The sequence below is a fragment of the Canis lupus genome, chromosome 31 (genome assembly GCF_048164855.1).
Source record: "Canis lupus baileyi chromosome 31, mCanLup2.hap1, whole genome shotgun sequence".
NCBI lineage: Eukaryota > Metazoa > Chordata > Mammalia > Carnivora > Canidae > Canis > Canis lupus.
The window spans coordinates 4,093,696-4,120,864 of NC_132868.1; the positions used below are offsets into that span (position 1 = coordinate 4,093,696).

Sequence of the window (27,169 nt, forward strand, 5' to 3'; positions counted from 1 at the left end):
TCTATACACTAAACAACCCTACAAATCCATTTCACAGCAAAATCATCCTGCTCGGTATTTTTCATACTTTTTTTGTCTGGAAGTGCTTTGCGAAACATTTTATTATATATATGTCCTGTAAAGAGAAAGGTAGAAAGCCCCTAAGGAAGCTTCCTCATCTCTGCTGGTGCAAGAACTCTGTGACAAAAGGAGATAGGTATCATGATTTTGTGTGTGCGTGTATGTGTTTGTGTGTGTGTGCACGTGTGTGTAGCATGGAAGAGGAGGCACTCGAGTAATCTATATAGATAAGCTCTTGCTGGGATATGACTAAAAGGTCAGAGGTCAGGGTCATTCAGTATGGGGCAGGAAGCAGTTCCTCATGAGATACCTGAGGCGATCATGGCATCTTAATGCATTCACATTTATATTATCACTCTGGGTTCTCAAAAGATTTAATTGTGTTTCCCATGCTCTGCTTAATAAAAAGAAAATATGGCTTTCCAAAATTTTGCATAACATAGATGAAGTTTGGAATGTCTTTCAGAATCTTGACGTATATTGCAAACTAACCACTAAAAATGTTATAATATGCAGTTCATTTGCATTTCTCCACCTTAATACCTACATTGACTAGTAAGTGAAGAGGACTTAGGAAATTTGATAGGGGAATATCAGCTTTGCAAAGTTGTTTTGATTTTTATGTATATCATAATAAAATTCATTTTATGATTATATTTTCATATTTTATATATTTTACATATTTATATATTGGTATCATAAAGATTATATAACCATATACATAATCAATTTTAAGATTACATCAATAGACAGCTTATTCATAAGTTAAGAAGAATAAAGTAACAAACGTGCACCTATCCACCATTCAGTTTACGAATTGAAACCTGAGAAAAAGCCATAGGAGCTCCATGGGTAAACCAGTAGGTCCCACCTGGGATTCTTTTATTACTGGCGATAACACGATGACTTTCCTAGGGCACCATTCAGTTTAAGGATGCCACTTTCCCTAAAATCAATTTACATAAATGCTTTTTTCCCCTAAAATTTATATCCCCTGCAACATGACTGTGATATAAGAAGGGATTTTCTTTCTCTGAACCCTTTCCAAATTTCCTCCTTCACCAATCTTACAACAAAAGGTATATATCACTCATTCAATATTTTTATCATTATGAAAATTTCCCCCTATATCTCAGCAAATTCTTTCTCTTGAAGTTTTTTTTTAATCTTGTATTAATATAAACATTCTAGCATTCTTTTACTTACCTTTGGCATGATAGATCTCTTTCCATGCTTTAATTTTGGTCTATTTGTGTCTTTGCATTTAGCCTCCAGTAGTCTAAACACCTAATGTGGTTTTTATTATTATATTCTGAAAATTTCCAATAATATCTTAAGGAGACACTGAGTTACATTATTTTTCCTCAAAAAGAATTGAGTTTTATGTTGGCAGACAGTAAAGTACCAAAGGAATACATTGATCTGTCAAGTCTTGTTTTAGGCTTTCTTTGAAGAAAGCTATTACAGTTTTGTTTTGTTTTGGTTCCCTGTATATCTAGGTTGTAGCATTAACCCTAAAGTGTGGCTAGCTTTTTGAATTAGTTTGCTAGAGCTGCCACACAAAATCCCACAGACTGGGCAGCCTAAGCCCAGAATTTTTTTTCCTTACAGTTTTAGAGGCTGGAAGTCCAAGATCATGGTCTCAGAAGGGTAGGTTTCTCTCCTTGGTTTGCAGATGGCCATCTTCTCACTGTGTCCTCACACAGCCGTTGTTCTGTGTGCATACATGCCTGGTGACCTTTTCTCTTCCTATAAGGACCCTAGTCCTATTGGATTAGGGCCCCATCCATATGACTGCATTTAACCACAAAGATTTCTTTAAAGGATCTATCTTTAAATACAGTCACACTGAGGGTTAGAATTTCAACATATAAATTTTGATGGAACACGGCTTAATCTACACAGTCTTGCCAGATAGCTTTTCTGAGACCTCAACTCAGTCTTTGACTTGTTCATAAAGGTTCTCCACCGTGGTTGGACCTGACCACCAAACTCTCCATAGCACTGAGTACATTCCAGAATTGCTCAGCTCCCTGCTTCCCAGTAGTTGTTCTCTGCCTTGTTTCTTGTTTCCATCTTTGTGGAGACTCTAGGGAAATCTCTAGGTAAACTGGATTTCCCTCTCCATGGCTCTTTCTCCTCTAGTACCTTCTACCCTAAGTCACAGTCACCTTAGTAACCCCAAACTCTAATCTCTTCCTTCTCAGTCGAATAAAACTACTGCTCTTTCTTGCATTCTATATAAATATATCACATCCCAGAATATGTTCCCAAGAGAAAGCCCACATAAGCATAGGCATCCTTTGTGTGCCTCCTCTTTCTCAAGGATAGTAGCCTTACATTGGATGCTGTCCAAAGGCTCCAACTTGTGTTTCCTATATTTTGTACATGGCATGATAGATTTCATAGATATTTTAAAAACTTTTTCAGTTGTATGTCTCAAGTTTTGATATGTATCATTTATGTGAAAACAACTTTCTTAGATTTATTTTGAAATAATATAGATTAAGATCCTAACAGAATGACTTTTCTATTTCTTTTTAGTTATTTATTATTGTTATTATTTTTTAGAGATGGGGGGGAGGGGAGGGGCAGAGGGAGAAAGAGAATCTTAAGCATGCTCCATGCCCAGCCTGCAGTTCAATGTGGGGCTCAAGGCCACAGCCCTGAGATCATGACCTTAGCTGAAATCAAGAGTCGGATGCTTAACCGACTGAGTCACTCAGGAGTCCTTAGTTATTCATTTCTGATTTAATTCCACTGTTGTCTGAGAATTTACTCTCAATGACTCTAATCATTTCAAACTTGCTATGGCGTGCTTTATAATCCAGCATATGGTTGGCTTTGTCAAATGCTACCTGTGCACTCAATATTTTGTGTGTAACAGATTATGTGAAACTTATTCTTAAAATTAACTTCAGTCATATTTTTTAAATCTATAATTCCAAGTGGATTATTTCTCATAGATTCCAATTTTCAGGTGAATTTCTCTAGCCACTTAAGTTTTTACCCTATGCCCTCCTACATTCTTATACTCTCTTGAACATATGATTATTACTTTAAATTTGTAAAGCATATGCTAATTCCAATATCTGAATTACCTGTGGGTCTATTTCTATTATATATTTATTGGTTAGCTATTGGTCATTTGTTCTTATCCCCATGTAACAAATTTTATGTTGGGCCCTGTACATTAACAAATTGTGGAAGTTTGCCTGAAGAGGTTCACTTTTTCCTGTTAGGTACATAGATGACTAGGTAGGTCACATTTAATCTAATCAAAGACTTAGCTGAATTGAACTGAAGCAATAGTATTGACAAATGTCCATCTATCTCTTTTTCCCCAGCTCTTAGGGAACAAGCTTCTAGGGATTTTAACTGAGAACCTGATGGGTTACCCAAGGCCGCTATCTCAGGAAAGTCTTGAATGCAAATGCTTTTCTTCTCTGTAAAGCAAGACTATTAAAATTATATTCTGATTTTCAGAGGCCTTTTACTTAGCATCTTAGCCCTGTGTAGCTTCAGAAATTAGCAAAATTTTGAAAGGAAAACCAGCCATGTGTGTCAGCTTCAATTCTCTGCTCCTCCCTTCTCACTGGGATCTTGCTCAGTTTCAATTTGAAGCCCTATGAGACCAACAAAACCTCTACTGGCATCTGTGTCTCAAACAGTGGCCCTCTGCCCAGGAAAAAGAGTCAAAACTCAGCCTCTTTCACTGCATCGAAAATTGGCAAAGATTCTCGGGGAAAGAGGAGATATACAATGTCAGTTCAAAGCCCACATCCTTTTCTGCCTGGAATCTTGGCTCCTCTAGTCCTTTTTGCTTCAGCAGATTTCTGATATTTTTGAGGAATATTTTTGTTCTTTGTTCAAGAATTCTATTTATTTTTAGCAGAAGCATGGGGCTGCCACAAACTATCCCATTCTACCCAGAAATAAGAGTCTGGTTTATTTTTCAATTGAGATGTTTATAATGTCAAATAATTTGAGAAAATAATCTCCACTAAACCTTTATCTATCATGGGAGAAATTTTGTAATAATGGCCAAAATGTATAACATGGAAAATTGGCTGTATAAAGAATGATCTAACCTTAGAGTAGGAACATATAGTCATGAAAGATGGAATGGAAAAATTACAGAAATATAATTTTAACTGAATAAGAGGATGTTTACTTGTGGATTACATTTAAAGCAAACTGTTTTGGTTCTGGTGCTGAGATTATAATTTTTAAATAATTCTGCATTTTCTAATTTATAATTGAGAATTTATTACTTTTACAATAGCAAAACTAAATGTTCATCCATATATTTATACAAACATAATCAATTATTTGGAAAGTTCCTTAAGAAGTCCTCATTCCTGACCCTATTGAAAATATGAAAATAAAATGAATGTGAATGCAAGAAACACAAAATATAGCTAGTCATGTACATGTTCCATGTGCATGGAAAAAATCAGATATAAGAATTATTGGATAACATTATTATCAACAGATAAACCAAATTGATAAATTGTACAGAACAGCCATTCAAGGTAAACAGCACACTTTATAAAACAGTATGCTTTACAAAGCTGTAAAGAAATACACCATCATGAAATACAACAGAAAGGAAAGCCACTTGACGTGGTGTGGATGATATGCATCTGTGAACTCCCAAAAACTCAGTGAAAACAGTAATCACAACCAGTGTACAAAATGAAGATCAGTGTAAACTCCTGTCACTAGTCTGTAAGATATAATTATTTGCATATGAAAGTAATTCGTTGATGCTGCTTAGGAAAAAATGAATACGAAAAGTATTCATCAGCAATGTGGTATTGCCTCTGTGTCTTGATGAGCAAGTAAGATATGTGCAATCAGATCACACGAGTTCCTCGGTATAGCAGGAAAGTCAAAACAGCAGAAGTAAGAGGGCATTTTAATGTCATAACTAATATTAACTGTAAATTGTGAATTGCTCACTATGTGCCAGGCATGATGCCTTTTTTTTAAACCACCGATTGATTCACTATTTCTCACAACAATTTGAGAGGAAAGACTTTGCTTATTTTATAGGTAAGAAATGGGAAATTTAAGAATTTTGTTGAGAAAATTGATGTCAGAAAATGTGCTCTATACACCTTGAGAGTAACATTAAACTGAATGCAAAGGAGTTATTCACCTTTGGAGATAGTATAAAAAGTCATTCAGTCACATAGGGAGAACTCAAAGCTTTGAACTGACTTCATTTATCAGTAATGATACAAGTCTCATCTTATACCATTCACTGATATATCTTCTAGCATATGTGATTTGAGCATACTCATGTACTCATTTCAATAAAAAAATAAATTTCATAGAATATATATTGTGAGGGAAATAAAGTGACACAGCTCTAGTGAGCGGAGGGGAGCGATTACAGAAAATGTTAAGTGTCAGAGATTGTGTTCGGCGGCACGTAATAGAAACCAGCTACTAAGGCTTGACAAATAAAGGCTTATTTTTATCCCAAATAAGCTCAGGAAGCACAAGTCCCAAGCTGTTGGTTGTGTGGTTCTAGGAAACTTTCAGCATCCTGGGCTTTTTCTATCTTAGGCTCAGCCTCCTTTTATGTGTGGCTCTTCTCATGGAGAGTTCCTAGTTGTAATGTGGCAGGTCCAAGTCCAGCCTGCAGTGTGCATTTCAGAGTAGAGGAAGAAGGAAGGAAGCAGTAGTCGAGAGCACCCCATTCACAAAAGCAAACCATTCTCTAAAACCTTCATCAGACCCTTATGTTTGTCTGACAGATTACACATAGCAGCAAGAGAGGCTGGGTAGTGTTTTACAGCTGGTCACGTGCTGCTTGGAACAAAATTTGGGTCATGTACAACAGGAAGAGAGGGGAGGATAGACACTGGAATGGCAATCAGTGGTGATTTGGCCCTTAATCAAAACATTTCAGCTTAATCAGAAGAGTGAATTGAGGAAGTAGTGGATAAATGAATCTAAAAAGCAAAAAATCAAAGTTCTACAGTAAAACAACACAATAGGATGGTGATGTGGACAAATATTTAGAATTAAGGGAAGAAGCTCAATCTGAGTTTGTAAGACTGAGGAAATAATCAGCATTAATTTGTAGATTCATCCTATGTGTGCAGACGGATTTTGAGACCTGTGCATGTGATTATTATTTTTTACAAGCTACCTGATTCTAAAGAGTTGGTGATAGGAGCAAAGTTTTGTTAATAAATCGTTTTTCTTCTTGGAGCCACAGTATAAGTGATCATAACATATGCTATTGATTTTCTTAAGTGAATCATTTATGTACTTCATTCTTAAAGCTACTGACACCCAATGCCCCACTTTTATAACAAATATCATGTAATGCCCACTTTGCTATCCTAAGACGTTTAACTGGTTTTTAAGGACCTATACTATACCTAACCTAAATGTAAAGAAGAAATAAAAGGAAAATTAGTTGAAATAAAATATTATGTTTTCTTTGTGTAAATGCTTAGACACAACTGGGTTGGATAAAGCTAACCTTGCCCCTGTATGTAGCATCACTCTGATGGTAATGACTATAATCATAGACTGACACAGGAATGTTTTTTTCATGAACTGTTGCTCTGAATTTTGTGAACTCAAAATCGGTCAATTTCTGATCAAAACAATGTTAAATCTTTCTGAAATTTATATCATGGGCATTTCCACACAAAAATACTTATTGTAAACATGCAAAATGGAGTAAAGTTGAAGGCTTACATATTTCTGAAGAGGTTCTTAACACCTGTGGATGACTGTGGCACCCTTTAAAGTCATGAAGGATACAGGCAATTCTTCCTTCTGGAGGATGGTCTCATATTGCAGAATGTTTAGAATGCGTGGCTCACGGCCACCAAATGTTAATGACAATAAAAATATGCCCTTTCACACATTTCTAAAACACTTTCTAAGGAGGCTGTAATGATTCCATTAAGAATCATTAACCTAGATGCCTGGTGTAAAAACTTGAAGTTTTGTTGATGAATTTAATACTAAATCAGCTCTATCTGAAAACATACCTAGAAAGACTGGATGCATTTGATAAGAACTCCCCTGTTCCATTCTTTGGATCTCATTTTATGCAGTTGTTTCTTCCTATTTCTGTCTATAGGCCTCAAGCTGGTCAATCTGGAAAGTCAGTTTCTTCATTCACTAGAATGAGCTCATTAAATCTATAAACATTGCCAATGATAGCATAAAATGTATTCCTCCTTGCTGCTAATATTTGTTATCAAGATTCTGTGCCCAGCTCCATCGTTCAATGTCTTCTTCCTGCATATGCAATTTGTCAATGCCTGTTGACTTAGACTTCTGGATCCACTGTCCATTAATGATCAATAATGCTTGACCTTCTCGTGCCTGACCAGTCTACATTGGACTTCGATGTTTTGGTACAGCTTGTGACTTTTGATACAGGTAGGGGCCTTCAGCGGACACCTCATGGTCTATGAATCTTTCATTCATTCTGACTCCTGCTTCCATTATATCTACAAGAACTCTAGCTTTCACCAAACACACTCTCTATATCCCTCTCATTGCTCTGCTTCAGTGTTTAGAGTCTTCCCCTCATGATGCTACCTCTGTCCTGGCATAAAAAACAAAATCCCTTGAAGAGGCAAAAAACAATGAGAAAACATTGAAGAAAAGGAATTGAACAAAAAATCATCAATGCCCTAAAGCATATAAGCAATTGGAAAGAAATAACTGTATTTGGTGGTTGTTGCTTCCTCATTGTGCTTCCTTTTATCTCTTATCCCATGACCCTGAATTATGAACAAGGACAGGGATCTGTCTTATTGTTTGCTATTGAGTCTCCAAATTTTGCCCAGTGTCTGAACCACAACAGACATTCAAACATCTGCTGATAAATGAAATGAATGAATAATATCATCACGAGTAGCAGTACCAAAAAGTAGTCTGTATGAGAGTGTGAAGCTGCAAATCAAGCTGTGAAATGATCCAGACATCGATCTTAACTAGAGTGGTTAAATCAAATCAGTTAACTATTTTGAAAGCCTTTAAAACCAGAATACCTTTGTCCGGTAACAAATGTGTATCTTTCATGATCAGCAATAAGCAGTGTTTACTAGCCCTACAAATATGTATATATAACGTATATAATGACGCTACTTCTAAAATTCTAAAGAATTTGATTTAAAATTTGAATTGTAAATTTTAAAAAAGAGCGTCATTACTTACCCTATTTAAATGCTGGACAGCGAGGCAGCCTGGGTGGCTCGGCAGTTTAGCACCGCCTTTGGCCAGGGGCCTGATCCTGGGGATCTGGGATCAAGTCCCACCTCGGGCTTCTGCCTGTGTCTCTGCCTTTCTCTCTCTCTCCTTGTCTCTCATGAATAAATAAATAAAATCTTAAAAAAAATGCTGGACAGCAAATAGATAAATGAATAAATGCTAGATAGCAACAACAATCACATAGTTTAATTTTCCAACTTAAGAAATTTCCATTTGTTTATCAATGGGTAATTCACTTAAAAAATACAGGAATATTATCTTTCTATTGAAGCCTCAACAACAAAATATAGTGCTATATTTAAATTGCTTTGACTCAAACATTGCAGTCTCATAAGATTAGCATATTTTAGACTATAAAATACAATATGTGCCTTTATAAAAATATTTTGAATTATTGGGTTTCATGCTTAGCAATTAATTAAGTAAAAGTTCCATATGAAAACATATTTGTATCAAATTTTGAAAAGTGATTTGAAAAATCAAGAGATATAGGTATGATTTCTGTATCTTATAGCTCTTTTGATACATAAACAGAAAAAAAACACAATAAATATCTCATTTAGTGTTGGGTGCTGTAATTTGAAAATAATAAACTAGTAATTTTCTGGTCTCCTAGTGAATTAGGGGATTTGGAACGTTCCTTTTACAGGAACTTTCAGAAGCAAGAGGCAAAAGATGGCAGCAGTGAGTCGTTCGAAGATCTAACACTACACATGATTGTTTTACTTTATATTTCAGTATTATCTAATTGTGCATTTAATAATATCTTCAGTTACAAATTATTTTAGATGAATAGAAATCATAATGTTCCAATGAAGTTGGGCACAGAGCAAGTCAAAGTAGTTCAGGGCATCACTGCCGTTCCTAAATACCCACCTCACCCATGCTCTACAGAAGTTTATAGGGACTGCCTATGGGTTATTTCCAAGGATTACAGCTAGTAAATAGGATTTTCCATTGCTCATTTCAAAAATAACTCTAAATAACTTTAGAAAATTATTTTCTTAGTTCTATATAGGCATAAAATATATTTCCCATGGATAATAGCAATGCACATACTTTAAATTTAATCCAAAGTGTTACTAACCTCCCCTCAACACTTCCCTCCCATGACTTCCTGAATTACAGGATATGAAGAGGAAGAGGAGTACAGGTAAACAAACAAACGAACGAAAACACCTTTTTCCCCCCAAAAAAGTCTGACCAGGCAAAGGTGAGACCAGAGCATTTTTTAAAATACAGTGTGGCCTAGTGGATATAGTGCTGCTAATTTGTCTTGTACCAAGTACTCCACAGTAATTGAACGGCCTGAGGACTAAAATAAAAAAATAAAGTGCTGAAAAAGGGCCCTGCAGTGTCTTCTCTCACAGAGATGGGGAGTATTTAATACGGAGCCGGAGCCGGAGCCGGCTTAACGCTTGAAGCCAGGCCAGAGCACTGCTTTTGGAGGTGAGACCAAGACTGTAGATGCATCTCCGGCCCTGGGGTAGGAGGATTAAAAAGGAACATTTGCACTGTTGTCAAAAGTCCTTGTCTTAATAAGCTACTCCTTGCATTTATTTCTACCTATTTAACCTAAAACTTTTTTCCTTTGCGTTTACCTCAAATTATAGTTTAACATACTTCAAAGTATAACAGAGAATAGCTCCGGATAAATATGCAAGTCATTTGACTTTCTTGGATAATCTCTTCTGACACAAAAGAGGGAGAATCCTAAGCCCCCCAAATCCCTCTGATTACAATTTTATGTGTTCTTTCATGCTTAGCTGCGTGTCAGAAACCAGTTCTGGGGCGGCGGGGGCGGGGTGGGGGGGAGCGGACAGCACCATGTCCGCTCCTCTGGGGTGTAACAGGGCAGGGATGGGGGGCTGGGGCATAACCAGGAGCATTTGCCCCTGGCCCCGGGCAGGCCGGGCTCCTCCGAATGCCGTGGGAGAGCCCGTCAGGATTCCTGAAACGGGGGCTGGGTGGGCGCAGGTGAAGGCCCAGGGGACTTCCTGGGCACCTGGCAAGGGTCTTGTTTTCTGACGAGTCTTCCACGGCTCACTACGGGGATTCCACTCGCGTTCTCTCACAGCAGGGGAGGCACAAAGGCTCTCCGGGGAGTCCATGAGCGGTTAAACCGTGTGGAGACACAGAAAGCCGGTGTGAAAGTGAAGACGGCCACGCAGGACGTGCGGGGAAAGTGTGCAGAGGAACAGGTGGAGGTTTCCATTTTAGCCTGAGAACGGGGGAGGAGAAGCGAGAGCGGGTGCCCAAGTGCTGAAGCAGGAGACACAGCGGGGGCAAGGGGAGGAGCTCGCGCCCTCTACTCAAGTTCCAGACCGGACCAAGGTCCTTCCCGCAGGAAGTTCGTAGACCTTCCCGATTCTGTTTAGGAAGAAAGTCTTTCCATCTGTGGAAAATGTGTTCTAAGTGCTGGAGGGGGCGAGACTGGACTGGCGCTGTGGGGAGGTGCGCAGACGGGCGCCCTGCCTTGTCTGCTCTAGAACAGGGGGTCCCCGCACATCCAGCTGCACCCGGGAGCCGGCGCAGGCCCCGCGCCCCGAGGCCCCCGCGCACAGCGCAGCTAGTCTAGAACCCGTCGGCCCGGGCCTCTGTGTGCAGGCTGCCATCTGCGCTCCGCAGTAAGCTGCCCATGCACGGGGACGCGGGAACCCGGCCAACCCGGGGCTCAGGCCTGCCCCGGGTCCCCTCCGGCTTTCGCCTGCTTGCGAGCCTCCGCCCAGGCCGAGGCCAGGCAGTGCGTTCGCGAGGATGCTCGGCCCTCTCCCAGCCCGCGGCCTCCGCCCCTCTCCCCTGCTGCTGCTGCTGCTGCTGCTGCTGCTCCTGCTGCCGCGAAAACCAGGAGAAGTGGAATGCGCACGGCGAAGCGCAGCGCGGCCGCGGCGGCACTGGGCATGCTCCGCGCCCAGGGCAGGTTTGGGCGGCGCGGCGGACGCTTCCTCACTAGCCGGGCGCCCGAGCCGGCCGCCGAGGCATAGGTGGAGGCTGAGGCTGCCGCGCGCCGCGGGAGGAGCCTCGCCCTCGGCGGCGGCGGCGGCGGCGGCGGCACAGGTGGCGCGGGGCGCAGCACGGGAGCGCTCGGCGCCGGGCGCCGCGGCGGCCCCAGGCTCGCGCCCGCGGCGGCAGCCGGCCGAGCGGAGCGGCGGGCGCGGCGGGCGCGGCGGCGGCGGCGGCGGCGGCGGCGGCGGCGGCGGCGGCGCCCGGAGCCCCGAGGAGCCTGGAGGAGCCACAGCGCGCGGAGCCCGCGGAGCGCGCGGAGCCGGGCAGGGGGCGCTGCGCTCGCCGCGCTCGGAGGGGCCGCCGGGCCGGGCGCCGCGCACTCGCGTCGGGAGCCGCCTCTCCCCCGCGGCGCTCGCCCCTGCGCCCCGCCAGCATCGCCCGTCCCGCGGCCGCGCTCAGACAACAAAAGCGGAAGATGCTGCAGTTGGGCAAGGTCAGGACCTTGCCTTGAAGCCGGGCGGCGGCGCGCTCGCCTTTTCCCGGACTGAGGAGCTGTCGCCGGTGGCGGGTGCATGTTCTCCAGGAAGCAGTCGGGCGCCGCGCCGTTCGGTGAGTTGCTCTCGCTGGGCTGCCGGGGCCGGGCGCATCCTCCTCCTCGGCGCCGGGCGGGGGGGGGGGGGGGGGGGTTGGTCCCGTGCTCCGGGCCGGCGGCTGCCGCGCGGTCCCGCCAGCCGGGGGAGGATCACGATCGCGCCCGGTCCGCGCTCGGGAGACGGCTCTGCCTGGCGCGGGGGCCGGGGCTAGTGCCTTTCTCGCAGCGGTTAGCGAGGGCTCCGGCGAGCTCCCCTCCCCGCCGCCCCTCTCCCCGGAGGAGCCGTATGTAGGGCAGCACCGACAATACTGCTCCCCGCCACCTTCAAGAACATACCCGTTGCCTTCATGACGTCCCTGGTACACGGAGAGGACGGGGTGGGGGCGGGGAGGACTTCGCTCTAGTCTTTTGCCCTTATGTTCAATGTCATTACGATGTTTGGCTAGAACAAAATGGAAATACTTAGTCATATGCGTCCATGGCCGTTTCTTCGGTCTCCTGCGGCTCGCCAGACCCAGAGCCCCTTTGGTCTATATTTAGCGGTTTCAGAGGAAGCCTTTTCCGCCGGATTCACAGGTTTCGGGGGCTTCTGCGCCCTGACAATAGCTAGCGAGGCTCTGGGAAGCGCCGCCTGAAACCCAGGTCTGGAACGCTGTGCATGAGTGTGGGAGATTGCGACGCGATATTTGGGTGATCGGTAATTAATGGCTGAAAGCAAAGCTGCTTTTCCTTTTCACCGACCTTCCTCCTATTCTGGTGTGTAATGTGTTTGCATCGATTGCTGCTCAGCTGGTTGGAGCCACTACGTTCAGAATTAAGTCACTAGAGAGGTGATGCAGCTTCCCAGGTCGTGTGGTAGGGAAACAGTCTTAGGGATTTTGGGTGTGTGTGTGTGTGTGTGTGTGTGTCCAACAAAGAACAGCTACTTCCAGAATGCCTAAAGTTGTGTTGAGATGTACATGGAGGGAAGCGAAGGGTGTGGAAACACAGAAAAAGAGGAGCAGGTTGTGATTCCAAGCTGTTTTGTTCCCCTTGTGTGCTTGGGTTGATCTGATCTGATTTGCTTTGGCCCTGAAAGGTGTTGTTAACATGCATGCCTAATGTCATCAAGCAAACATGTTGGTGGAGAAAAGGGATATGTTACAAGCATACTGTTGGGCCTGACATGCATAGATTTTCACTTTTCGGAACTATATGACCAATATTTAAGATGCTTGCAATTTTCTGCACCGACCTCGATGAAAATAGGGAGCTGGTCACACTACCCAGGAGTTGTCTCATTGTGCATCTTTCCATCAGCTCGGCTGCGTCCGGTGGTAGACCAGTTCCTCTCTTGGCAGTTAGTAATTCACCTCCAGGATTAAAAGGCTTTCAGGCTGCACCACTTCTAAAATCCCACGGAGGAGTGTTTGATAAGACTCAAGTTGAATTACAGGGATGAACCTGGGCATGACATGGGGAGCTCGGTCCCTGAGAAGTATGACACGTAGGGGCGGGCATCCTCCAGTGTGGACTGGATGCTTTAAACTGCCCTAAATGCTCTTTGCCACATGCAGAATCCATCTTTAATGTTTTGGGGAAAATGTTAAGTGGCATCCTTACTGCCCTGTGGGTCACAGGATCTCAGGACTTGGATGAAGATGCTTGCATGTGGAGTTAGATGGTGAGATTTGGGAGGCCTGTAATTACACAACTAGCAAGTCTCAGTGTTGCAGGAAGGCTAGCAAGCTCCATACGGCTTGAGTTAACTGAACAGTGTGATTGATTAGCTCTACCTATATTGTGTTAGTTTCAGCTTATTCACATCTAGAAAACTTTCCAAGAGCACTTTGAACACACTGTTGTGCTCGCTGCCTTGTTTTAACATAAAATTTCTTTCAAAAAGAAGCAATAAATGGGGTAGACGTTCATTTTTCTTTATTCCTTTTGAGTCTACTGTTGAGTTTTAAACGTGATACTTAAAGGACTAGTAGACACTGTTCTGTGCTTATGTGTGTATGCAGAGAGCAGCTGATGAGCATGAGCAGCACTATATGTGTTGTATATGTGAGTTTTATGTCATATTGTGGATTGAAAATGATAGTACCTGATTGAATGGCAATTGTAGTAAGTACATGAGGTTGTTGCCCTAATAAAATTGTCATAGTCTTGCAGAAAGGAGTTATTTAATTTGGTGAATGTTTGTGTAGTTGTACAACCTAATCATTATAGATGTCACTAATGTTTTCATTGTTTGTAATAAAAGTCATGCACTGTCAAATTACAATATTTCCATCAACTTCACATCTTCCACAGTAGAATACAAGCCAAGTCTTTCTCCCAGTGAAATGGTTCATCAGGGAGGAAATGAAATTCAAATGAAATTAGTTGGAAAATGCAATTTATAGTTTTGATAAATAATTTCTAAGGATAATGTCACTTTCATAATGACCTTTAAAATTAAAAATGAAGTTACCATATTCTCAAATATAACATTACTTTTGACATATAATTATAAAGGTAGTGCTCTCCTGAGCATAAGCTTTGTCATAAGTGTTATGTGAATGTAGGTGAAAAGTTAATTTGAGTGGGAGCAGTTCATGATACTTGTTGCTGGCTTCAAGTTTATCTGATTATATGCCAGAGCAACAGCTTTTTGTATTAATGTAAAATGTTAAATGTGTCATAGATAAATAGTTTCTATCCCATTGTCTGCCAATCTAGCCTACTGATTAATAAACTGCCTGGTTGGGTTTAATGAATCTAATTATGTTCAAAAACAGTACCTCAATTGAACACCAATAAAAAATAAATTTATTATTAAAAAAAACAGTACCTCTTAACACAGGAAAGTCACAGAAGTATTTTATCCTACTGTGCTTTTAGTTCATTAAAAATGTGAAGACTCGTAACAAAAATGTGTAGTTATGACACTTCCAGTTGTTTATCTTTTGATCACTGAGCTGTTAAGTATGATCTCAAGCTCCATATCTTGGATAACTGTTTTGTAGGAAATGTCTTAGCTATATTAGGATATTGAAATTATATTCTGTATCAATTAGTTTTTGACAAATTACAAACAGTGCTTCCTAGAAGCTTTTCATCTTAGAAACATATTCACATGTATCCCTTGGTGAGGTTCCTGAAAGTTATCTGTAAAATGAATTACATCTATTGAAACTTATTATTTCATTAATTGTCATTTCCTGTCAGAAATATATTTCTAGAGAAAAAAGTTGGGTTCTGACCCACAATGAATATATATATATATATGTGTGTTGTGTGTGTGTGTGTGTGTGTGGTATATATATGTGTGTGTGTGTGTGTTTGTATATCCATATCCTATCCTATATATTATATATAAAATACGTATGTAAAATGAGATATGTTTATATCATAGCACGATACTATTTGGGATTCTGCTTTGTGTAGGTGCAGACAGAGATATGGAGAGAGTGCTGGCTTTGGGTGGATCCCAGCTCTGTCTCTTCTTTAGCTGTGACGTTGGCCATTTATGTGTTACTTAGACCTTAGTTTTTGGTTGGTTGGTTGGTTGGTTGGTTGGTTTTTAGCAGTAAAATGGGTACAAAAGGATAGAATATCTGAGGAGATTTATTTCAGGATTAATTGAAAGTGTAAGTGGCTTGTAAATTATAAACATTTGCGTAGACACAAGAGATCTGTATCCGCATGTTAAGACGGGTACTTATTATTTATTTATTTATTTATTTTTATAAACTTATTTTTATTGGTGTTCAATTTGCCAACATATAGAATAACACCCGGTGCTCATCCCATCAAGTGCCCCCCTCAGTGTCCGTCACCCAGTCACCCCCAGACTTCCCACCTCCCCTTCCACCACCTCTAGTTCGTTTCCCACAGATAGGAGTCTCTCATGTTCTGCCTCCCTTTCTGATATTTCCCACTCATTTTTTCTCCTTTCCCCTTTATTCCCTTTCACTATTTTTTATATTCCCCAAATTAATGAGACCATATAATGTTTGTCCTTCTCTGATTGACTTATTTCACTCAGCATAATACCCTCCAGTTCCATCCACGTTGAGGCAAATGGTGGGTATTTGTCGTTTCTAATGGCTGAGTAATATTCCATTGTATACATAGACCACATCTTCTTTATCCATTCATCTTTCGATGGACACCGAGGCTCCTTCCACAGTTTGGCTATTGTGGACATTGCTGCTATAAACGTCGGGGTGCAGGTGTCCCGGCGTTTCATTGCAAGATGGGTACTTATGCTTCATTTGTGTATTATTAAATATGTTACATAGGCCTCTCTCTAACAAAGGCTATTAAATGTATATATTCTCTCCCTACTCCTGTTGTAATGTTACTTTATTGTGCAGATTTGCATATGAGGTATATTAAGTTTTCTAGTCTACAACATACCAGTCCTTTACATATTAAAATATATATTAGTTAAGCTAAAAGAGAAGTAAATTATATCTCCCGGCACCATTATTTTTAAGATGTGGTTTATGTATACAATGGAATATTACTCAGCTATTAGAAATGACAAATACCCACCATTTGCTTCAACGTGGATGGAACTGGAGGGTATTATGCTGAGTGAAGTAAGTCAGTCGGAGAAGGACAAACATTATATGTTCTCATTCATTTGGGGAATATAAATAATAGTGAAAGGGAATATAAGGGAAGGGGGAAGAAATGTGTGGGAAATATCAGAAAGGGAGACAGAACGTAAAGACTGCTAACTCTGGGAAACGAACTAGGGGTGGTAGAAGGGGAGGAGGGCGGGGGGTGGGAGTGAATGGGTGACGGGCACTGGGTGTTATTCTGTATGTTAGTAAATGAACACCAATAAAAAATAAATTAAAAAAAAATAAATAAAAAAAATAAAAAAGATGCCAATCAAAGAGTCAGAAATTATAAAATTTTGATATTCTCTATTAGTGTTGTGTTCTATTCACCTGGTTAATATCAAGTTTTCTACAAGATTCATACAAAGAATATTATAGATAGTTGAAGAAACACAGCCTCCCTTTCTGTGAGGTCACATATTAAACCTGTGCTCTGTTTGGAACCACAGGGCATGAATCCCAGCATAACAGCAATGTAACAAAAAGGAAAGAAACCTTAAAAGGTTGAATTTATTCTTTAAAAAGAAGACCCACTCCCTCCATTAAAAATCAACTTTTTGAAGTGAAAGTGTGTGTACTGGTACCTTTTTGACAATACATTGTAATTTTCCTTGTTATCTTACTCTGGGTACCTTCAGTAAAGAGCTTAGCTCCTGTGGGTTTGATTATGCCCAGCTCCTACAAGGAAAAACCATGATCTTTAGCAACATAATTTTTATAATAATAATGTTTGGATATATCTTAAAATTTGTTATGGAATGTGACCTGTGTAACAAGAGACTAATTTATCTTAAGTCAAAAAAACATTTTGACAATAAATACAGTTATTTATATTCAAATTTATGTGTTGTTGTGGGAACTCTAATTGTAAGTTACCAGAGTAAAATACGTGCTATAATAAGACCTTCCTGTTTTTTGGCTCAACGTAAGCAGTGATCCAAGTATGTTTGGTTAAATGTAAGTCTCAAAATTTCCACAAGTTTTGTATGATACAGATATATTACTAAGTGAGATGCTTAATTTCTAGCATTAGATGATGAAGAATAGTATAATTTAATTCTGTCATCGCAGGACCTTGGCCTTCCTCTCTTCCTGCAGGACAGAGCTGATCTGAGCCCTAGAGCCTAGCCTCGTCTCTCTGTAGGCAGAAAGATCTCTAGAGGAAGAAGCAAGGAACTAGCCAAGGTGCTTCCTTTATTTTTCAGAAACAGAGAAAGTGAAGGGTTGGAGGGAGGCCAGAATATCACATGAATTAAGTTCCCTTTACCTGGAAAAAAATATCAGAAGTAGGCAAGAAGTGTGCCTCATTGACATGGTTTATAAAGAATTCTGGTTGTAGAATTCTTAATATAATAGCTTCCATAGTATTTTGCTTAGAAGTTGAGCTCTTTAAATATTTTATGGTATTTTGACACTGTATCAGAAATTATCAGGGGAGTGTCTAATGCCTTGGCTGATTTATAGAGAGTACGGTCCATGAAATTCAGCTGATTTATGTATTGCCAACTTTAAAATAACTCATTCTCAGTGTTTCCTCCCTACTCTCCATGTTAGACTTTGACTGCCAATAATTGGATGGCCTTGTAAGTGGTAGGAATTGGGTATAAAAGGGACAGTGTCAAAATCTGACTTCCCAAACTATATATAAATAATGATCCATGAGAACTGTTATCTATAAGGTACTTTCTATCCCAGTGTAGATAATTTGAGTTTGGTTGGCATTTAATGTTTTAACTTTTAATAGGAGCAATAATGGACTCTGTCAAGAAAGAAGAAAAAAGTGAATTTCTAAGTTTTATTTGAATCCGAGCATGACTACTCAGCCTTAAAAAAGCTCACTTTTTAAAATAAATTTTATTCTTCTTTCTCAAATATTTTGTTTGGACTTTCAAACATTAGAGTAACCTAGCAGTCATTACTTTCAGTAATGCAATAATTTAATTTCCAAGAAGAGCAACTTTTTTGGCAGCAAACCAACTCTCCCAAATACAAAAAAGCCAAAATTCAGTCTCTTGTCTCTAACACCGCCCTCATTGGTGCTGATTCTGGTGTGGATTTTTTGTTTTGTTTTGAGTCACTGTATAAGGAGGTAGAGATTTCCAGAAAAGCAGAAAGGTGAAATGGGCATCATCTGAAAAGTCTCAGAGACAGTAGAAATCATGTCATGTTTACCCAGGTCATGGAAGGTGTCGCAGGAAGCCTGGGGCTTGTAGTGTGTGGATCAGACTGTTTGGCTTGAGTTGGGTTCCAAAAGAGTAATAATGTTAAATCCACCATAAATGCATAAATATATTATGACACCTCTATCCAAAGGAACATGATAACAGTTAGGAATTATCTCTTCCAAGAAACTGGGGAGTGTTTTTAACACTAAGGGTTAAGAAGAAAAGCAAGGCAGTGAATTATATTGAATATGATACCCAGCACACATACCCGTATATGCACCTATACAAACACAACATAGCGCTTATGACAGGGTTTCAAGTGTTTTGCTCTTTGTATATTATCTGCCCACCAAATATATAATAGTTTGTTATGTATTACATCATTACACAGAAAAAAGAAAAGCATGCCTTTAAATTTTGAGAAGAATATTATATTTTTGCTTTGGGATAAATTTCATTAATTAGTTGAATGCTTGACTGAAATCAACAACATGCATCCTTTATTGAGTGTCTATTACATATATCCTCTTCAGTGCTACAGCTAGATTTTCTCCATTCTTAAATTCAAGAGATGTATTGAGTAGTTTTAGCAAGTTGGTGTCTTCTTGAGAATGTGCAGCATATTAATGAAATATTTTTCTCTTTTCTGAATATTGTTTTCTTTTATTGTTTTCAAAAGTAATGCATGATCATAAAAAATTGAAAATGCAGGAGTGATGAAAGGAAGCTAAAGTTCATGCATGATGTGAAGCCACAGAAATGACTCTGTTTTTAGTAGAAATGCTGATCCATATACATTTTTAAATTTAGAAGAGACCTCATATTCTGTCTTGTTACTGTTTAACATGTAAGGCGGCCTTTTTCACATAATTTGTATTCATTTTTAGTGTCTGTTTTCCATACCTTTATGTAACATCATTTACTTAAATAACTTCCTATTTTGGGACATTGGTGGCATTTTCATTTTTTGGTAGTATATATAGTACTGTGATTAAAGCTAAATAGTTTTCATCAGGCTATTTTCTGTAGATGACTTCATAGAACTGAGTGTTTTCAAGGCTGTTGATATATGTTGTCAATTTGTCCTGCAGAAAGGTTATATAATTTACATTTCCTTTGGCAAGAGAGAAGAGTGCCAGTTTTCCCATGATTTTAGCAACTGAGTATTATAATTAAAGACAAAACAAACAAACAAACAAAAACAACCCCCCAAAACAACAAAACAAAAACCCAGGCGACACATTCCAATTAGGGGGAAAATTGTGTTTTCCTGTGATTTAATTTTCTTTGCTGTGACTATGGCTGAGGTTAAATATTACATAAGTTTATGATGCATTTGTAATTCTACTGTAAATTGTCTTTTTGTATCTTTTGCATATTTCTCAACTGGTTTATGCTCCATTTCATATTAATTTATATTATTTTTCTAAAGTAGTTATATTACGCTTTGCTGTATTTTATCAGTTTATTCCTCATTTTATTCTTACTTTTAAAGAATAATTCTAAAACTTAATAGTTAAATCTATTCCCTTTTTCTCTTTAAGGGAGCATTCTCTTGGTCGCTGATTTTGTGGGTTTCAGTAGTAACTATGGCAATGGAGCAAATGGTGGAGGGAGTATTTAATAGTCGTATCCTGACTTGACTGGGTTCATATCTCAACTTTTCTTTTTTTTTTTTTTTTTAGCAAGTGGTTATGTTACTGTTGAGTGCCAGTGTTGATAGAGGGGAGATAATCCCTGTGTTTTCAGGTTGTTTTGAAGGCAGATTAAGAGACTGTGGACCTCGGGGTATCCAGGTAGCTCAATCAGTTAAGCCTCCAACTCTTGGTTTCAGCTCAGACCGTGATCTCAGGATCGTGAGACTGAGCCCTGTGTCAGGCTCCATGCTTCATGCAGCGTCAGCTTGATATTCTTTCCCTCTCCCTCCACTTCCACCCCTTCCCCCGCTTGCATGGGTGTGCGCTTGCCCTCTCTCGCATAAATAAAACCTTAAAAAAAAAAAGAAACTATGGACCTCATATACGTAGCAGAGAACCTAGTATATTTGTGAACCTCCAACATCTTAGCAATCTCTACTGTTAAATAATAAATATAACATATTTTTTCTCTAATTCTGGCCTTTGCTTTCTCCCCATGAAGCATAATTACACACCTGTAACTGTCTCAGGACGTATGTGCGACAGGTCAGGTGTTTGCCGCAGCTGGGGCTCACAGGTGGAAGCTCTGCATATGTGCCATAGTCATCCTCTGTGTGGCTGCTGAAGCAGTGTTTCAGAATGTTTGGGAAAAGCAAGTTAGGATGCCATTCTTAAGCAAATATATGATTTTCTACCTCACAGATCTGATATAGATATATATATATTTTTTTTTCTAAAGATTTATTTTAAAGAGAGAGCAAGTGGGGGGTGTGGTCAGAGGGAGAGGAGAGACAATTCTCAGGCAGACTCTGCGCTGAGCATGGAGCTCCATGGGGACTGGATCCCAGGACCCTGAGATCACGACCTGAGTCGAAGTCAAGTCAGATGGCTAACCGACTGAGCCCCCCAGCTGTCCCCATACATGTATTACTGTATCATATTCTGTGTGTACCCACTGGGTACATGTACCTTTTCTCTCTGGTCACCTAGGACTGTGTATCTCTCCACCCCCACTCCATACTGGTCATCTGTCTTTTTATCATTGATTCTCAAATCCTAGGACCAATAATTGGCACATAGTAAATACTCCATTAATCATGATGGGCTATGTGTAGTCTTGTTCTCATTGTCAAAAGTGTGGTTCATGAACTAGGATTGGTTTGGTTGCTTTTTGTGGATTTTGGGTACTGGGCACTTCTGAAGGGAATACTGAATTAGGATTCTGGATTCTGGGATCCACATAATGAAATTGTTTGCTTTCTCCTGTGACCTTGCATTTGTCCCTATTTTGTCATTTGCTCATTAGGATCAACATTTACAGTATTTTCATGATTGTGATATGATAATAAATGTAAAAATGCTTTGGGAAGCATTATCATGACAAGCAGTTCAGAATAAAATGTATTCCCTGAAATTTGTGATGTACTTCAAAAGCAGGGTTTTGGTTTTCTTTTTTTGATGAGCTGGAGTCAAAAGATTTTCTTGTCTGTAAAACTAAATGTCTGACCTCCATTATTAATATGATTATGAAATGCTCATTCCCCTACTGATTGTAAAGATACTGCTATATTCCATGCCATTGGGTATCACTTAGAGGATACCATCACTGGAAGTAATTCCTGTTATTTCTTTATATCACTTCAAAAATTGTATCATATCAAATTGGCTCCAAAAAAAGTTCTATTTTTTTCTTTTTGCAAAGATATGTGCTGCTTAAAAGAGTAGTAAAAACGAAGCCCTATTGTTCCTCATGGATTGAAGTCTGTAGAAATGTCCCCAGAATATTATTTTTTCTCATAGTGGGCTGCTGAGTCTGGCGCCTGGAAGGCTTTATCAGAACAGTTTTAGAAGTGTGAACTGTAGCTGGCTTCCATTTTTTGAACATATTTCCTTAAATACTTTGAAGAAGATTTCAGAGAATTCTTATCACTCTAACTGTAGGCTTCCAATAGGATGAAGTCGTGTGTAAAGTTATGAAAAAAACTTTAATTTGTCCCCTATTCTCAAAACTTTTGAAGGAAGTTCAGAAGGCAAGTTCATATCCTCTCAGTGGGTATGTTATTTAGTGAGTAGTGAAGTTTTAGGTACTCAAGTGGATATGCTAATCATGGTTTTGCTTGTGCTTGTAGCACTTTCAGAGACAGCCCTTTTTTTTTTTTTTTTATTTAGCTGGAAGATTGTGTGATGAATTATATAGTGATTCTGTGTTTCTCATTGCAACAGTTGAGCGGTTCCTGGGGTGCTGGTAGCTTGTACATGTGAATCCCCCAAAACAAAGAGAGTGTAAGAGGTTATGGGGCAAAAGGAAATTGACCTTTGGGGAATATGGATGGTAGAGACAGAAGACTGTGTTCTGGTGACCTCTGATAGAGGGCTGAGGGGCTTGTAACACCCGAGAAGTGTGGAAATTTTAAGAAGTGAGAGGGAACAGGAAGCTTAAACTAGTTTTGGCAACACAATTTTTTGATGTGCTGGTCAATTTTTCATTGATCAGTCCATTCAGTCAACAAACTAGGCTGAAGATGAATTTTGAAGAAGCAATATAAAGAGTAGCAAATGACAGGATATTCCAGAACCAGATCATCTGCCCCCCCTCTGAGTGGTTGAGCCATTTTCTCTAGTTGAAGAGTAGCTGTATCTATCCTGTCCAAACTTGGATTTCAAGCTCAGGGTGCCATGCTACTTTACTTCAAGTCACTTATATGAAATCCTTCCTTTCCTTCCATGTGCCAACTCTGTTAAAATGCATTCTATGGTTGTGACTAAGACTCAAGATCTTCCAGTACTAAACATAAACACTTTACAGGTACACAGTTAAATCATATGAGTTTATGTGGTTTCCTAGTGGCTTGTCAGAATATGCATTTTTTGAGATTTATTTATTCATGAGACACACAGAGAGAGGCAGAGACACAGGCAGAGGGAGAAGCAGGCTCCCTTCGGGGAGCCCAATGCAGGACTTGATCCCGGGACCCCAGGGTCACGCCCTGAGCTGAAGGCAGGTGCTCAACCACTGAGCCACCCAGGCATCTCAGAATATGCATTTTCTGCCAGTGGTTACCCCTCCAGGATGGCAGGTGATAGAGCTGCAGGTGGGAGAGAGATGGGTGACAGCCTGATGAAGTTCTGTCTTGAGTTGAACAGGGTGTAGGAGGAGATACAAGCAAAGCTATTCCTTTGAGCTTTATAGCATCTTAGTCATTACAAGTGCTTCCCCATATTTTATCTTTTGAAAGTGAGGATGAGAGTTTTGAAAACAATTGAACAGATTTTTGAACCAATAGTAGATGTTGTCATTTTTGCTTGTTCTCTGAAGCTCCTTGGCTGATATTCCTCTGAGTTTGAATATACATGTTGTTCCTTGTAAGTATTCATCATTTGAGCTAAATGAATGTGGCGGATACAGCATTTGTTGACTATAGAAATTTTAAAAATTATTTATTTATTTATCTTTTAGCTCTGACCCAAAGAAGATGCTTTTGAACTCAGAGTTATTTTCAGTTTCTCTCTCTGTCCTTTGTGCTTACACAGCTTGTGTTTGGTGCCCTTGTTTTTTCTTCTTACTTTCTAGAAGGAATCGCTTTGTGGACTGGGAGGGATTATTCTGTTTCCTATTTGTTGTACCTTATTAGTTTTCAATATGCATGCCCACGATTTACATTAAAAAGCTGCCTGTGTACTGTAGGAGTAATGTCAGATTTTCTGCTTGGTAGTTTTCCTGTAGACAGAGCATTGTTACCTGTGTGTTTACCGCTCATGTATCTTTGAAGATGGATATCATTAGGCATTTGGGAAAAGGTAGAACTGCTTGTAGACCTGTTATAAGGCAGGACGGTGCAGGCAGGTGGGTTGTCCTGCTGTATGCCTGTGGTGCCCAACACTTTGCAGTGATCCTGGCAGCATGTGGAAAAGTTTGCCATCAAACTTTTGATGTGAAGCTTCATCATGTGAAGAAGCTAAGCTGCACGTGCATAATAAGCTAAAAAATACAGATACAGTGTGAGGTTTCAGGTGTTGTGATATGCAGATGTACGGTAGTGTGATGTCGGAATTTGCGGAGCTGTTTGTGCTTCACCAGGGGAAGATGGTAGAACATTTTGACAGCTGGTCTTGTAGGGTACTGTGAGGCACTGAGTAGGTAATCAGGTGCCGTGCTCAGTGGCACAAATATTCCTAAATCCAAATGTAAGAACATGCCATGATCCCCTCAGTCACGGAAATGAGGGAATGCCTGGTGGCTTGTGTGTTGTGCTGTTGGAAGTACTTCACTAAATGAAAACACTGCATGGGAGTCTTAGCTCAGGCTGCCATAACAGAATACCAGGGACATTTATTTATTTCTCACAGTTCTGGGGGCTGGGGTGTCCAAGATCAAGATGCCTGCTGATTCAGTTCCTGCGAGAGCTCTCTTCCTGGCTTGCAGATGACCGCGGTCTTTCTGTGTTTTCACATGGCATTTACTTGTGCATGTATCTTTCTCTCTTCCTCTTCTTTTTTATTTTATTTTCAAATATTTTATTTATTTATTTGAGAGAGCGAGCACACGAGCAGAGGGGAGAGACAGAGAGAGAAGCAAAATCCCTGCTGAGCAGGGAGCCCAACGCAGGGGCTCTATCCAAGGACGCTGAGATCATGACCGTGAGTCAAAGGCAGATGCTTAACTACCTGAGTAACCCAGTGTCCTCTCTCTTCCTCTTCTAAGATCTCTAATCCCCTCATGAGGACCTCATCTCATGACCTAATCTAACCCTAATTACCTCCAAAGCCCCCACTCCAAATACCATCATGTTAAAGGAGGTAGGGCTTCAACACATGCAACTTATGGGGATCCAAACCTTACATCCATAACAGAGACCACAGGTTAAAACCAGCAAGGTCCCAATGCCCAGGAAGGCCCACTCTGGTGGCAGATTTGGGGTGTTTGGTATTGCAGTGGTCCTTAAGGGAATGGGAATCACTGATTATAATCTGGGTCATTATTTAAGGTATTTAAAATTACTTTTTAGTTTACTTTAAACGATTTGCTTTGATTTATAAAAGAGAATGTGACACACAAAGCAATATGATAGAATACCTAGGTACAGATTTCCATATTTATTAACATCTGGTATTCCAAAATTCTTTTTTATAATAGTTAAAAAAAATTACATGGATGCTCCTCATCTTGATTGAACCTTTCACTTCTTAAAACCCTCACTCTTAAAAATACTGATCCGAGCCCCCATCACCTCTCACCAAGATTTCTGTAGCAGGCTCCTAGCCAGCCAGCCTGCCTTTCCTGAGCTTCTTTGAAGTTTATCTCCACAGCAGCCAGAGAGCTCTCTCTGTATCCACTCATATCTTTCCTTTATTTAGGACCCTGACAATGACACAAAGAAAAAAATTCAACTCCTCCCTGTCTTATCTCACCTGCACCCTCTCCCACCGATTTATTAGGTGGCAGCCACTTTGGCCATCTTGTCTCTTGTACACATCTCCCTAAAGTTGATCCTCTCTTGGTTTTTCACCTAATAATTACTCCTTGTTCTATTTTCCTCACAACATGTGAAAGAACTGGAAATCATCTAATTTATTTATTGCTTTGCAAGCTTATTTTCCTGTCTTCCCCCAATAGAATGCAACCCCTTTGAAGGCTGGTCATTAAAAAGACTTTAAAATACCTGTTCTGATGTAGAAAAAGTAGGAATGCACAAGAATGAATGCCTACCTGGCTTCAAGTAAATATCTTATACAGGATAATTTTTAATATGTACTAACCATTGAATCATATCACAGATATATGTTGAAATGGGAAGATAGAAAACAGATCATCTATCACTGAATGAATGTCAGAGACCAATATGATGATTAGTTAGGAAGAGCTGATGCGTTGCCACATGCAGATCTAATATAATGCTTTTACCTACCAGGTCAGCTGTCATGTATTTCCCGGCATTCTCAAGTATTGCAGGCTGTTTTTCAAGGGGAGATTATCTTATAGTAAATAGAATATAAATATGCCAGGAATTTTGTGGCAGGAGGACATTAAACTTACTTTTAGAACAAAAAATTAGAACTGTACAAAGTTTACTTTTTCATGGAACAATATGCATCATCTTAAAGAAAGCAGGGAATATGAAACACTGGGAGATATTGATTTAGAGAACTTTCAGGATATTCGTTTGTCAAGACATTATCTTAAGAGAAAGTATTGATGAATGTTGGCAAATATAGGAAATATGATCATATGTGATTTTCAGAAGTAGGTTTGTTTTGTCAAAGTGAATTTATATTATGTTCTCTGTTATATTTAAATTGAAGATACCATCTATGTTTTGGAATATTGTCAACTGAAAGGAAAATAAATTATTTTAAATTAGAGCAGTATTATCTAGATGTTACTCTTGGCATAAGTCCTTGAATGATATATGTTGGAAATTTTGTGACTTGTTTATAAAGAATGCATGTTAATGTGTCAGGGATATGAATTTTTTTAAACTGCTACATATTAAAATATCAGAAGCCAATTTATGTGACTTCTAGGTGATATTTTCATAATGGCATATTTACTTTCATTTCATCTCATACAGGAAATATCTGTAACTTGGAATTAATATTAACAGAAAAATAAGTTTTTGCTTATAAACTTTTACATCTCACATTTGGACTCTGCTATCACAAAATCCCCTTTGGGATTTATTTATTTATTTATTTATTTATTTTTTTTTTTTTTTTATATTTTTTCTTTATTTATTTATGATAGTCACACAGGGAGAGAGAGAGAGAGAGAGAGAGGGAGAAGCAGGCTCCATGCACCGGGAGCCCGACGTGGGATTCGATCCCGGGTCTCCAGGATCGCGCCCTGGGCCAAAGGCAGGCGCCAAACCGCTGCGCCACCCAGGGATCCCTCCCTTTGGGATTTAAATTAGCTAT

General features: G+C 39.9%; 1 protein-coding gene across 3 annotated transcripts in view; it reads left to right on the forward strand.

Moving 5' to 3' along the window:
• The first annotated feature begins 11,640 nt into the window (after positions 1-11,640).
• The window catches only part of CTNND2 (catenin delta 2), a 914,420-nt gene continuing 898,891 nt past the window's right edge, over positions 11,641-27,169 (forward strand). The window contains exon 1 of one of the 3 annotated variants that reach the window (XM_072807315.1): positions 11,641-11,874. In XM_072807315.1, the coding sequence (XP_072663416.1) occupies positions 11,838-11,874 (37 nt within the window). In that variant the 5' untranslated portion in view covers positions 11,641-11,837. Of the gene's footprint in view, positions 11,875-12,022; positions 12,217-27,169 lie in introns of those variants that run through there. The other 2 variants (XM_072807318.1, XM_072807317.1) reach the window with 2 other exon arrangements.